At 31.1% G+C, this 15,809-nt stretch overlaps 1 protein-coding gene across 2 annotated transcripts in view; it reads left to right on the forward strand.

Moving 5' to 3' along the window:
- The window catches only part of LOC127732987 (receptor expression-enhancing protein 1-like), a 29,795-nt gene extending 14,191 nt beyond the window's left edge, over positions 1-15,604 (forward strand). Inside the window, exons 4-10 of one of the 2 annotated variants that reach the window (XM_052242242.1) lie at positions 195-315; positions 2,431-2,544; positions 3,500-3,626; positions 5,804-5,881; positions 8,393-8,506; positions 9,781-9,866; positions 10,976-15,604. In XM_052242242.1, coding sequence (XP_052098202.1) covers positions 195-315; positions 2,431-2,544; positions 3,500-3,626; positions 5,804-5,881; positions 8,393-8,506; positions 9,781-9,866; positions 10,976-11,044 — 709 coding nt within the window. In that variant the 3' untranslated portion in view covers positions 11,045-15,604. The remainder of the gene's footprint in view (positions 1-194; positions 316-2,430; positions 2,545-3,499; positions 3,627-5,803; positions 5,882-8,392; positions 8,507-9,780; positions 9,867-10,975) is intronic. The other variant, XM_052242243.1, reaches the window with a different exon arrangement.
- Positions 15,605-15,809: the final 205 nt, after the last annotated feature.

Consider the following 15,809-nt stretch of genomic DNA (forward strand, 5'->3'; position numbering starts at 1 on the left):
CTCTTTCAAATCTCACCACTTCTCCCTACCAGTTTCAAAAAGAGAAGTCACTTCTCCCTATGATTTTGAAGTAGTGTGAGCCTTGGATATATTGTTGCATAAAATTTTTTAAAAATTGAGACAGAGAATAGAATTAGTACCTGAAAAAGGATCATTATTGCTATTTTCTATAATATCAATATTTCTGTTTTCAGGATGCCATTTTACTATGAAATAAAAATTATATTTGTGATATGGCTTCTGTCACCAATGACAAAAGGATCCAGCTTTTTATTCAAGAAATTTGTCCATCCACAGCTCAAAAAGAGAGAAAAGGTTTGCAACATAATTATTTGTTTGTTTTAAGAATTAGATCTGTGAGCTTGCTCATTTGCAAAATCAACAAACTATGCCATTGTACAACCTTTCAAAATCAATGTTAATTTCAATGTATTGAACAGAAGGAATTTAGGGACTCAGTTCATCTGTATATTGTGGTAGTCAGAGCTAATGGTTGTCTTTAAATATTAGAAAATAATAACACTTGATATCAAGTTCTCCTTACCTTAATACTTTGTTAAAAGAAAAGTGAACATATCAAGATATTCAGACTGATATTTAAGTTAATGGCATTGTCAGTGTTTGACTGCCAGAAATCCAAAAGGGAGATCCAAATTAGTCTCTTGCAAACTACAACTCAAGTTGCCCTGAATTGAAAAAAACCTTCAGATACCAAATACTGTAAATTCAGAAACTATTGCAATGTTTTTATTATTGCTAAAAATGCGACAGGGTTATAATCGCAATAATTTAAACTCGCATTTTGAAAATTTGTTTATGAATTAAACAGGTTTTTTTCTCAATATCGCAAAAATTTAAATCGCATTTTCGTCTTAAATGACAAAATCGCAATAATAAATGCACGCAATATTTTCTGAATTTACAGTACCATGTACATGTTATTAAGATGTATTACATGTGTATGATAACACAAAACAATTAAAAATCACGGTAATATGAAGTAAAAAGTTACCAATGGAGCAAGCAAACAAATTATCAAAGGACAGACACCTATGTGGTCAAAAATAAACAGAAAAAGGGCAACAATGCACGTAACCAGGGGTGTGGAAATGTTATGCCCGACTTGCCCGACTTGTACATTTGACCGACCGGACAAGCAATGTTTTGTGTCTTTGTTGTCCATGGACAAGTAAAAAAATGTTGCTTGACAAGGTTAATTTATATAACCATGTAGAAAAGTCCTCAAAATTTATTCATCAAAGTAGACAAAATATCAAATAACAAGATGAAAGCAACATGTTTAAGTAAAACAACATCAATGTTCAAGAAATAAATCGATTATCAAACAACAAAAATTAAGTATGCGAACCAGGGTCTCATTAATATTCTGCGATTTTTTTCCCATTGATCCGGGATCGTCCATCAGGTTATAGCAGCAATACACCAGAAAAGGTCATTATTAATTTCGAGCTCTGATTTCTCAAGAATGATAACTAAATGACCAGTTGAGTTGGATAAGCATCTTTAGATAGGTCATAGCTCACAGTGAAGAAAATATAAGTCATCATATAATTTCCCAGTTTCATGTAAGCTAGCATCGAAAAAACATTGCAAAATTGGCCTCTAGATTCTTTAGTTTAAAGTTGTTTTTTTTTTATTGGATTCTTTTTCATTGGTGTATACTCTACTTATCTTTTTATCATTCTGACATACAAACAAACATCATGAATACCATTTTCATTGTGTTTCAAAACTGTTTTAGAAACATACACGTTTACAGTAAAATACATCTTCTTCATTCCAAAATTCATTAAGAAATCAGGGCAAGTAACTTTTCCCCAGGACAAGTAAAATTTACAATTTCAATTGCCCGGGGACAAGTGGTCACAACAAATATTTACACACCCCTGACGTAACACTACACAGCATCAAAGCAACACCAGGTTGTGGTTTCAGTTGTATAGATATGTTAAAACTGGATAACACCTAGTAATAGGCAATGCTGAAATGGAAAAATATATGGTGTTTTTTTTATTAATACTGACAAATTTCTTCAGTTCAAGTCTCTTGCAACAAGAACTCACTATAAGCATGATAAGTATTTCATCAGACTTAGATTGGTACCATCAATAATTAACATTTAGTGGGATTAAACTAGTATATTTAGTACTAAAACTGCCATTTTTTTTATCTTGGTCAGTTAATAAAAGATACATGGAAATGTGCACAGTAATAATCAGAGCAAAACAGTACCTAAGTTAGTATGAATATTAGTGTCATAGACTGCAATTGCTCAGTTTCAAGTAAAACAATTAACAGAAAATGATTTTTCAAATTTCTTACTGTGAATAGGCTCAAAGTAATTTATCTGCTGATATAAAAAATGTGCTTTCACAAGTTTTTAAATTAGTTGATTTTTTTAATTTTCAGGACATTGATGAGTATATATCACAAGCTAGGACAAAGGGATATAGTGCAATACTTAGTCTAGGACACAGGGGTCTGAAATATTGTACAAACGTTGTTGTTAGAACTGCAATAAAGGTATGTGGTCTAAATGGTCATTAAAATTGAAGTAAATGTCTGTAGTCCTGCCAGCATTGTAATGTCTGAAGTTTTGTACAAATGTGGTGGTTAGAAATGCAGTATTTAGTCCTGCTTGTCTGGACATCCAGGTCTGAAATGTACAAAAGACAACTGAATTAAAGATACATAGACCTGCCTTTTTTAAATACATTAAAATCTATACTATATTTACAGTCTTTAATTTTAATGATTGCAATAAAGGTATCTTTAAACATACCAAGTCCTTACAGCAAAAAAGTTTGCAAAAGGACATCAAAAGTATAAAATATTTACAGATATGATTTTTAGAACTGCATAAAACCATGTATTCCTATTATTAGAACAGTGAGGTCTGAAACAGTACTGTATTTAATGAGATGCCACCGTCAATTGGGGATTTGATGTTCAAAAATGCAGATTTACTGGCAACGCGGAGCTAGTAAAACAGATGTTAGTGATTGTCAAATCCAAAATTGACACGGGCAACTCTTTAAATACAAAACTGTTATTCCTATGTTAATGCAATACTCTTTAAATGTTCAACATTAGACATTTTCAAATATCCGGTAAACATCAACTGCGAATGCATTCTTGCCAATGAATCAGACTGTCAACTCTTGAACTGATTGCAGACATCATCCAATCAAAACTATCGTTACATGCCAAATTGCATTAGAATTTTGAATTGACATTTAGATGAACAATGATTAAGTATGTCAGTAGTAGTTTTATTGTTTCAAACTTAAAGAATATGGCTTCTAAGGCTTGATGTGTGTCATCTGTCACATTTCGTTTGAAAAATTATTACTTGACATTTTTAAAAGTTTTGAGATATATACCAAGTCCTCTTATCAAATGAAAACTATTTATGGAAACCAGTTTAGTTTTATACCTGTTCCTTGCTCTACACATATTTTTTTGGTACATATGTTAGGGACAGTCAACTTTAACTGAGCATGTCAGAAAGAGCTACAGTACCAATGATCTAAGGGTACCAGATGATTCGTCAGATCAGATGGATAGTAGTATATCATATATTGATGATGATGAAGATGAACTCGGTATGTATCTTTTTGAACAAATATAGACCTTTAAAAAATGTCAATAGTCTTTGAAGTGATTTTGCTTAGTATTTTCTTTTCATGAAAATGGCTTTTGTTAAGTTTATATCCCTGCAAAATTTCAGAATAAAAAATTATGCAAGTGATCTGTTTTTAGCTCACCTGACCTGAAAGGTCAAGTGAGCTTTTCTCATCACTTTGCGTCCGTCGTCCGTCGTCCTGCGTCCGTCGTCCTGCGTCCGTCGTCCGTCGTCCGTAAACTTTTACAAAAATCTTCTCCTCTGAAACTACTGGGCCAAATTTAACCAAACTTGGCCACAATCATCATTGGGGTATCTAGTTTTAAAAATGTGTGGCGTGACCCGGTCAACCAACCAAGATGGCCGCCACGGCTAAAAATAGAACATAGGGGTAAAATGCAGTTTTTAGCTTATAACTCAAAAACCAAAGCATTAAGAGCAAATCTGACATGGGGTAAAATTGTTCATCAGGTCAAGTTCTATCTGCCCTGAAATTTTCAGATGAATCGGACAACCCGTTATTGGGTTGCTGCCCCTGAATTGGTAATTTTAAGGAAATTTTGCTGTTTTTGGTTATTATCTTGAATATTATTATAGATAGAGATAAACTGTAAACAGCAATAATGTTCAGCAAAGTAAGATTTACAAATAAGTCAACATAACCGAAATGGTCAGTTGACCCCTTTAGGAGTAATTGCCCTTTATAGTCAATTTTTAACCATTTTTCGTAAATCTTAGTAATCTTTTACAAAAATCTTCTCCTCTGAAACAACTGGGCCAAATTAAACCAAACTTGGCCACAATCATCATTGGGGTATCTAGTTTAAAAAATGTGTGGCGTGAACCGGCCAACCAACCAAGCAGGCCGCCACAGCTAAAAATAAAACATAGGGGTAAAATGCAGTTTTTGGCTTTTAACTCAAAAACCAAAGCATTTAAAGCAAATCTGACATGAAGTAAAATTGTTTATCAGGTCAAGATCTATCTGCCCTGAAATTTTCAGATGAATCGGACAACCCGTTATTGGGTTGCTGCCCCTGTATTGGTAATTTTAAGGAAATTTTGCTGTTTTTGGTTATTATCTTGAATATTAATATAGATAGAGATAAACTGTAAACAGTAATAATGTTCAGCAAAGTAAGATTTACAAATAAGTCAATATAACCGAAATGGTCAGTTGACCCCTTTAGGAGTAATTGCCCTTTATAGTCAATTTTTAACCATTTTTCGTAAATCTTAGTAATCTTTTACAAAAATCTTCTCCTCTGAAACAACTGGGCCAAATTAAACCAAACTTGGCCACAATCATCATTTGGTTATCTAGTTTTGAAAATGTGTGGCGTGACCTGGTCAACCAACCAAGATGGCCGCCACGGCTAAAAATAGAACATAGGGGTAAAATTCAGTTTTTGGCTTTTAACTCAAAAACCAAATCATTTAAAGCAAATCTGACATGAAGTAAAATTGTTTATCAGGTCAAGATCTATCTGCCCTGAAATTTTCAGATGAATCGGACAACCCGTTGTTGGGTTGCTGCCCCTGAATTGGTAATTTTAAGGTGATTTTGCTGTTTTTGGTTATTATCTTGAATATTATTATAGATAGAGATAAACTGTAAAAAACAATAAATGTCGGCAAAGTAATATCTACAAATAAGTCAACATGACCGAAATTGTCAGTTGACCCCTTTAGGAGTTATTGCCCTTTATAGTCAATTTTTAACCATTTTTTCGTAAATCTTAGTAATCTTTTACAAAAATCTTCTCCTCTGAAACTACTGGGCCAAGTTAATTATAGATAGAGATAATTGTAAGCAGGAAAAATGTTCAGTAAATTAAGATGTACAAACACATCACCATCACCAAAACACAATTTTGTCATGAATCCATCTGCAACCTTTGTTTAATATTCACATAGACCAAGGTGAGCGACACAGGCTCTTTAGAGCCTCTAGTTAATGATATGAGATACTGACAGAATGATAAATTTCATGCAACTAATGACAAAACATTTATTTGACAATACATATAAAAAAGTTGAGAGCACATTTAAAAAAAAAAACATCAAAAATATCAAGAATTGATAGTATCAAATGATCATAGTCTTTTTTTCAAGTATTGTGTTACTAAACCATAATTTTTTGCTGCTGACTTGAAGCTAAGAATAAGCGTGACCTTGAAGTAATAAATGAGGAATTATCAGATGATGAAAAGTCTAATTATAAGAAAAAGAAAGGTGAGAGTGCAATCCAAGCTTTCCAGCACTGGGGTTTACAACAAATACACTTTCAGATCCTTCTTTCACCTTGGGTTCATTTGTCTTTAGTTCAACCCTATTACATTGGTATCCATGCCTCTAAATCTTTTCATTGATAAAACATCATGGTTTGTGCATATTATCATGATTATTAAGTTCTTTATGCTAATACTAATGATTTTACCCTTGCATGATTATAATAATGGTATATATTGTGCTTTCTTGCATGTTTTGGATTTTTAACAGTAGGATATATTAAGGCTAGTAGCAAAATTAATCGTAAGTTAGACTAGAATATTCATAACTTATGAGTATTTTTTATCTTAAGATTTTTTGTGAAATGATCACAGGATTGTGGTATGATTCTATAATTACACAAGTTACTCTGTCCAGTGGTAAGTCTGATATCCTGGATTTTTAAACAATAAAACAAGATGCATCATTTTAATTTTAGAGTATTTGATATCCACAGTGAATTATGTTTTTAAAAAAATAAACACTCACAAAAAAGGAAGGACCTTGTTTTATTAGATGGAAATGCTTAAATAGGATGATGATATATAATACATCATTAGATTAGGTAGACCCATATTTTGTTTGGAGCTGTTTTTTTTTCAATGTACTGTGGATTCAGTATCATTCTAGTATTAATTTGTTGATAGCACATAGCCATGAAGTGTTCAAGATACTCTTTAGATTCTTTCTTCTGGTACAAACAGGAGCTTGAATTGTATTGTATATTTTTGTCCTCAATAATTATACTAAATAAAAGAAATATTGATGATATCAACATACACAAGTACAGGGTTTTTTATGCCCCACCTACGATAGTAGAAGGGCATTATGTATTTCTGTCTGTGCGTCCGTTCGTTCATCCGTTCGTCCGTCTGTCCCGCTTCATGTTAAAGTTTTTGGTCAAGGTAGTTTTTGATGAAGTTGAAGTCCAATCAACTTGAAACTTAGTACACATGTTCCCTATGATATGATCTTTCTAATTTAAATGCCAAATTAGAGTTTTGACCCCAATTTCATAGTCCACTGAACATAGAAAGTGAAAGTGCTAGTGGGGCATCCGTGTACTATGGACACATTCTTGTTTAAATTATGATGCATCATTTGGAAATATTTGAAATTTCTTATCTTAATTCTAGCTCCATGTAGAATGTTTACTTTCATTATAAATCACATTTTGAGTTTAGAAGGACAAAGAAAACAAAACTTCTAAAATGACTAAATCGACAGTACATGTGTTTTATCTAATTGTAGAGTTTATATATATCCATATATAATAAAATGTATACATACAGTTAACTATCGTTAAACTTGGTTAACTCAAAATTCTCATGAGTTGAAATATTTCTCCAGTCCAGACGTCTAAATACAGCAATTTATATAAATTTGCTCTGTTTGAGTAGAATTTCAACGAGTAGAATTTTCAAACTAAATCTGCGGCTTGAAAGTATAAATTTGGTTGTTATGTCAGAATGTTTCACTCTTGTCATATGCATAATGATATGCTTGGGCTAGAACAAAACAAGTAGCGGTAAAACACACTGTATTTTTCGTTTCAAAGCCAAACTTCAAAGAAATAATTAAAATTCATAATTGAAAAAATCTACATTTATTTTCAAACACTATCTCTAATGAAAAGTGTGAACAATCAAAGACAATAGTACAAACTGTGATTAGAATACTGTATTGCATTGTCTAAATTAGAGTTGTCTCCTTTTCATTATAGTCACTTAAGCTTCTATTGAGTCTTACTTGGTTGACAAATTTAATCACTGTCCTGTTGACTTAGAGATAATGAGAGAAGACAGTATTTGTGTTATGTTGTGGTTAACAATTACTTTCCTATTTGAATTTTCCTTGGAGTTCAGTTTTTTTGTGATTTTACTTTTTACATGCATAATATATTGTGTATTTACTATGGGTGTCTCAAATAAAACAAATACTAGTGGGTTACTTGACTCTCTTCAATATCAGTGATACCACCAAGTATGGATAACATCACCATCTACAGATAGAAATCCCTATAGCCTAATAAAAATTAAGACAAAGCTATGGAAACAGTAAAATTGAAAATTGAATATTTAAATAAAGGTAATTCATATAAGGATGAGAATCTATAAATTAATTTGTGGTGACTTAAAAAATTAAGTAAACAAATGGAAAATTAATTGTTGCACAGTCTTTCAAAGTTAGATGTAAAGAACAAATACAAATAAAATGTAATGCAAGCTACAATCTAAATCTAATATCCATGTACATGTTAGTATAATCTAATTCATCTAAACATGTACAAACTTAAAACTGTTAAATGGGAGCATGATCAGTAAGGACCCCTGCAAACTAAATACACAATTTGGTTGAAAACTTAACATTGAATTTAATGCAGCAATTATAAGGAAATTCCTTGGTATGCAAGCTTTTAAATGTTTTAAGAAATTTTTTTAATTCATTTAAGAAATAATGAATATATATTTTCAGATTCCCGGTTATATGAAGACAATAGAGAATTGGAGAAAAGAAAAAAACTCATCAGCAGAAGTAACAGTGATCTTACTGATGTAAGGCGTGGCAATCTAAGATCTCAAAAGGAAGGTATGTAAAAAAATAAGACATATATAAGTTGAAAGAAAACATACTGATAGTGTCCTTCATATCAACATTGTGCATATAAGAACAATCTGATGTGTTTGCCTTATGATGGGACTTAGTTGGTTTTATCCTTGGATAAGTCATACCAAAGATTATGAGTTAGATGTCATACCTAAGATTATGAGTTAGATATCTCCTACATTTCCCCCCGAGGCATTTGATGTATAGGAGTAAAAGAAAAGATTGGTAGTCTTGGAATTGGAATAATGTGTACAGATAGGATTTCATGTCTTCCTGAAGTTTATTACCTTGTGAATTAGAATATTAAAAATTTAGCAAAGAATATTGGTCTCTTTGGATTCCTCATCAACATATGGATTAAGGATTTTTAAAATAAATTCATTAAAGAATCAGGATGAGGCCTTTTTATACAACCACAAAAATTTTGCGGTCGTATATTGGTATCACGTCGTCAGCTTCGGACGAAGATATTTGGTTTCCGGACAATAACTTTAGTAAATGTAAATAGAAATCTATGAAATTTAAACACAAGGTTTATAACCACAAAAGGAAGGTTGGGATTGATTTGGGGGGTTATAGTCCTAACAGTTTAGGAATAAGGGTCCAAAAAGGGGCCCAAATAAGCATTTTTCTAGTTTCCAGACAATAACTTGTGGAACGGTGTATGGATCGCTCTGAAATTATACCAGAAGTTTCCATACCACAAAGGGATGGTTAGGATTGGCTTTTTGGGGGTTATGGCTCAAACCGTTGAGGAATTAGGGGCAAAAAAGGGGGAAAAACAAGGGTTTCCTGGTTAATGGACAATTAAAAAAAAAGTACAATGTTATGTTTGGATTACCTCCCTTACACTGCTTTTAAATTATGCATAAAGAAATGTTGTATTGTCTTGAGGTGATTAGCTGTCAATTTATTTTTAGAAGTTACTATTTAAAAATGCTGATAAAGGAATATTAATTTTAGCCATGATTATGTATATGTCATTTTCTATTTTAAAACTTTTATGTGGTATTTAAATGGGTAATTATGGTTGCAAACTCCATTGGAAATTTGAATTGAGGTTATGACCATATCTTGAGGGAAAGAATTTTTTTTTTTGAAAAAAAGGGGGGGGGGGAAGTGAAAAAGAAATTGGAGGGGGGGAGGGGGGGTAAAAAAGTTATGCTGCTACACAGATCTACAATTTGGCAAAGTTGAACTCCTCACATTTTTGTAGAAAATAATTAAGTGTTTTTTTTAATTGGACTTTCTTTCAGCACCATTGGCCAGCTTAAATGAGGAAGATGAAGAAATAATCTACTCAGAAGAAACTTACTACCTTCCTACCAATAACAAAAGAGATGTAAGTCTACTAATTTAAAGGGCATGTAAAGTTTTTCAGTGATAACTATTTATTACAACAGAATGGTTACAATATTCAGGAAACAATTTTACATCTGTATATAAAGCTTTTAGAAAAAGGCATTAAGTCTACATTACAAATATTTGCCACAGACAATTGTCTCGACAGGAAAACTAAATGTAAACTCAACACAAGTGAATGGAATGTATACACATTTATACTTTCCCATTGCCCAATGATGTATCATGCTTAGTGATGGATGATTGATTGTTGGTTGCTTAACGTCCAGTGGCATAGTGATGGATGAAGGTCCACACTAAAAATAGTTATTATTTATTCAAATGATAAAGTAGGAAAAAATGGGTGAGGGAGATTAACTATCATTTATGACAACTCCATTTGTTTATTTCTTATGTACGGTATTTGTTAATACTTTCAAACAAAGATTGCAAAAGTAGCAAGAAAGGTACTTTACAACCTAAAACAATTTCAGACAGAAAAATATACAGCTATAATACCAGAAAAATTGTACATGTAAAACATCTGGCAGATGTAAACTACAGGGAAATATAATACAGTACTCATTGCTTTTTCTAATTGAACATTTCATGTACATAATTAATTGGCAATCAAAATTTAGTAGAATGACTAATGCTGATGTCAATATGATTTTAAATATCACAGTTAATGTATCATACCGTTTTGATTCTATTTTTATATTGAAAGATGTATTTTCAAAATTATCCCCTGAATTATGCATCAGTGTTTGGTTCCCTGGGTAGATTTATACTGGTTATGATAATCAGTAATTTGACCTACCATCACTGGAAAGGAGAAGGTATGATAAGGCCACTTTTTTGGCCTCTTGAATTCAATACACCAAAAAATATTATAAATCAACCAAATAACATCCTCCAAATGTTCATAAGACATAATAGTGTTTCGCACATCTGTATTTACATGTTTGAATTTTGTCTTACATATTGGCATTGGGGCTTCAAACCTAAACTGATCAGATGAAAATGTTATTTCAACCAAAACAGTAAACAGCATCAATTTTTCATTAACTGCTTATTCTGTATATGATGAAATTAATTTATTATTTGTAGTATAGAGCTGACCCATATGGTACTTTACCTAGGACAAGAGCTAAAACAAGAGGGAAGATTAACCAATGATAATACAATACTGCTCAATATCATCAGATAATGTTCTACAGACACATCACATTGACTGACCAGTTTTCTGATAGTGTGTCATGATAATAATTTACTGCTGTACATAATGTTTTAATCTTAACTTAAATTCTTAATCATTGTAAAAGTGTTTCTTGCTAAAAATAATTTTAAGACTGTGTCTATAATGTTACCAATGTACTTTAAGGTTATTCATTCCTTTCATGGATTTTGTACATTTTCGTATAATTTCGTAGAAAGAAAGAAAAGCAGTTGCGTGGATAGTGAAGTTCTGTCCCAAAATAAATAGGAATTCTAGAAGTCAAATTTCCTCATGGCTCTGTACAAAGTCCTAGAGGGTAATAAAACTTAATTTCAAGAAAGTTTATGGAGCTATTACATATGTATCTCATTTTAATTTTACGTATACATGTCTAGGACAACCTGTAGATTACAAGGTTGTAAGCAGGTTCAGATATTTTTCAAACAACGAAAGTAGTGAATAGCTGCATTTGAACCTTGAATTCTGTTAATAGTTGTCTGTGGTAGAAGTAAAATGAGATCTCTACTAATTGTAAATTGAATATCATAAGTTAGTATTTCAGTGTAATTTGAAAGTCCCATCAAGTTCTACAAGGTTCAAATTTTGTACTGGTTAGATTGTGTATAGAGATATTTTGGTATTTGTTTTTGTGAGAAAGGTTTGAATGTTCATACAAAAGTTAGATTATTGATATTTATTACAACACAGATATTAAATATTTGTTATATAATAATGTCATAGATAAAGAATTAAAGACAAGTGTGCAGTTCTTTCCTGTCAATAATTACAGCCCTTGAATTTAGACATTTGATGCAACTTTCAGTTTTCCTAAAATGAATTATTGTGCCTGATTATTGAACTGATTTTTGGATTGTAGTTAGCATGATGATGAATTAAGCTTGGTTGACCTTTTACTTTTGATGCAATGACTAGAAAATGTTATGACTTATCTTTTTCCTTAATTATTTTTTCGATTTCTGCAGATATTGATCTGAATGTTGGTATGCATAATTGAATAGATTTTGACAGAAAAATAAGTCTTGTTCCAATCTTTGCTACAGACAGGGGCATTTGTCTCATACAGACATATTATTTTTGCAATTAAGTTTTAAATACAAATGATTGACTATTTTTGGTTTCAGATGCAACATTTCTAAGGTCAATCATTCAGTTGTATTTTGTTGAAAAGATATATATAGCCATACATTTATATATTAGTTGTGATTTGTAATATGTTAAACAATTCCAGGGTTAGTGGTTATAACATAATGTTGTATTGTACTTAACTATACCTATTATTATTTTCTTTGATGTTATCACTGATGGAAAGCTTAGGACAGTCATCACAAGATTATTAATTTCCTGAAGGAAAAGTAAAGAGAATTTTAAATGGGCATTGTATATGTATTGGCTTTTTAAGTGCAGGCTGATGTGGAATAGGACAGAGCATCTCAGAAACTAAAAAACTTACATTGAGCCTGTTATTTTGCTTTTCATAAATTTGAAATGTGGGTGAATTTAACACCTACAAAAAATCAGAAAGTAGAATTGCCATCTTAACAATCTTGGAATGACTTCACTTCAGCTTTCTTTCACTGGTTCACAGTTTCTACTTACCAACTGCACTCGTTTTTAAACAAATTTATTCACTATATTTATACAACAGCACACTATTTATTGGATTATGGTTCTCCCTAGTCTTCCCCTGATATAGATTCCTAGTCATCTTGGCACAGAATAGGAACATTGTCAATTCTTGCCAGATTCTATGTCTCGTATCACTTTTGTTTACAACATGAACAGATTGAACATGTAAAGTAAAGATGTACTTACACATTAAAACAGAAGGAAAATACAGATTTCAATCTTTTTCGTGCATTTCAATGTTTCTTTACTTCAAAGAAATGCCAAAAATATCAGGATTTACTAAGAATGAGAATATTTTATTTACTTCAGCACACAGAAATGTATTGTTAAAAGAAATAAATCATGTAAAATCTGCACGCAAGTTTAAACATTTAAAAAAAAAAATTAAAAAGACCTATATTTTTGTTTTTTCAGAATTTCAAATAGGTTATCACAAGGAAATGATTTTTACATGGCTTTGTGGTCATCTGTATAATTTGGATGTTAAGAATTAGGGGAAGGGCCTCTTTTATCACAAGAATGTTTATATGAAAGAAAAATTGTTTGACTGCAGTGAGTATCTTTCTTCGTTTGTAATGTTTACATGATGTGTCAGTGTGTAACTTAATTTGAATCTCATGATGTTGACAATGAAATATATATGTCTTACGTAGCTTCTACTATATAGAATTCTTTTTCTCATTTAGCATTTTTTAAAACATTCCAATTTTGAAATTATTTTTTTGTTATTCTTTCTTCTTTTTTGCACATGGTTGCACAAGTGGGGTTTATTATGTTTGCTAATGCTTTAGTTTGATATTTTTATAATTTTTTTTCTACAGTTAATTTGCTCAATTTAGTTTCATAGATTGTCAATGCAGCTGTTATGACTTTGAAAACATTAAGTTGGATGTTACAAATAATAGTTTGCTGGATAGTCTTATAGTAATTGGTTCATCTAAGATTTAAATCAGAATATTTTAGAATATTCAATTGAAACATATACTGTATATAATAACTGTTATGAATGATTTTACATATTGAAATTTTAAGAAATGTCAGATTTGCATTTAAGTCTAATAGTTTTGAATTGGCTATGCACAAATAAAAGAAATCTGGAATAAATGCTGTTTGTGACAAAATTCATGAAATCTTATTATTTGCATGTAAATAATGCTCAAACATTTTGTTTTGTTTGCAATTTTTAATTATGACTTGAAAGTGAATGAGTTGTGATCAGATCTACACATGTAATAGAATTGTATTGATTGAAAGGTTTGTGTCATATGTTCAGTCATATTTGTGTATGACCAAAGGTCTAAAGACCAAAATAGTTGTCAGTGATTGTTGTGTAAATAGAGAGAAGTCTTTCATAGTATTGTTGGTTTCCTTTAAAAAGGTTATAGCAAGTTAATTTTGAGATGTCATCGTAATATACAGTTGTAATAATTTAATTTGTTCATTCTTTTGAATTATGTTCATCTGTGTACGTTTCGATCCATTTAACTTATATTTTATTTTAGGGTAGATATAGTATTTACATGAAAAGTACATTTCGCACCTTACAGTTAAAATGTCTTTCTTCTCAATGATAAACAAAGTGAATCTTTCATTGGTTTCATGATTTTTGCAGTGGAAACACTCCAATTTTACATATATTTTTCTGAAAGATGGATATTTACATTTAGGTTTCATTAAGACGTTTTGAAATCAAAATTGAAAATTAAACTCGGGTAAAATATACCGATAGAGTAACCTTGTTTTTTATGTTTTGTTGGAGTAATTTTGAATTAAATAGCCATTTGAAAATGGAAAACTTCTACATATCAGTAAATACTTTGTATTGCATTTTGCCATTTTATGCCATACTATATTTTTGTAGCTTCTTTTTTAAAAGTTATAATTTGGCATAAAAGCTTATATCATTACCTAAAGTACAGATTCACAAGGCTGATTACCTTTAAAAAATGTGATTTTTGTGATTTCTTCAATGAAATACTATATGGTGAGATAGTATGAAATAAAATAAAATAGTAAGAAAGCAGGTGTCAACTTTTCAAATGATAGAAGAGAGGTATCCTTCTGGTGAAGTTTTATAGGTTGGGTTGGGGTTTGTTGTTGTCAGACTGGAAAAAATCTTTTTTGAAGGATGTTATTGAATTAGAATTAATCACATTGTTTAAGTGTTGTTTTTGTGATCTTGTCAGTTTTTGATATACATAAAAAGGTATGTCCAATCCCAAATATACATATAGATTCTACCACTGTATCTTTGATACATTTTTGAAGTGGAGAGATATCCTATCTCAAGTTATGGTGATGGAATCTGTTGTTCTAATGATTTTTTGAAGATTTGTAGGCAAACTTTATCTTTCTATTTCAATGATCTTGTGTAGAAAGTTGGGGTTTTTTTTGGGGGGGATTGGGATTTATACATTGTATTGATTTTTGCTGTAGAATTATTCATATTTACTGAAAAAAATCATGTAATCACTTTAAATAAAGCCTGGAGAGTTGACACTTGTGAGTTGGTTAAATGACAAGAATTATGTTAAATGGAATGTGGGACAAGAATTATGTTTTGGTCATTGTGTGTAAATTTCTGTAACTTATAGTTAAACAATTTGTTGACTGAATAAATTCACAATTTTTTAAATAGATTCAGTTTGAAATCAATTTGTAAGAATGAAGATATGGGTTTCCTTTTACCTATTTTTATGCTGTGAATGCACAAATTTCATTTTTTAAATGAACAGTTGAGCTGTTTTGACACTTGTTACAAAATCTATAGTGACACTTTGTTACAGGAATGACAGTTTATATTCTGTACGGGTGCTATCATACGTTTTATCTTTTTCATAAATATATTAATAAATACATTTTTAACCATACAAGTTATACTTATGTTTTATGGGGCCATTTTTGGGACAGTATATCATGGATTTGAATAACAAGGAGGAGTCAGCTGCTACCACAATTTCTTTTTAGCTCACCTGACCCAAAGGGTCAAGTGAGCTTTTCTCATCACTTGGCGTCCGTCGTCCGTCGTCCGTAAACTTTTACAAAAATCTTCTCCTCTGAAACTACTGGGCCAAATGC

Source organism: Mytilus californianus, unplaced genomic scaffold, assembly GCF_021869535.1.
Source record: "Mytilus californianus isolate M0D057914Y unplaced genomic scaffold, xbMytCali1.0.p SCAF_3, whole genome shotgun sequence".
Taxonomy (NCBI): Eukaryota; Metazoa; Mollusca; class Bivalvia; order Mytilida; family Mytilidae; genus Mytilus; species Mytilus californianus.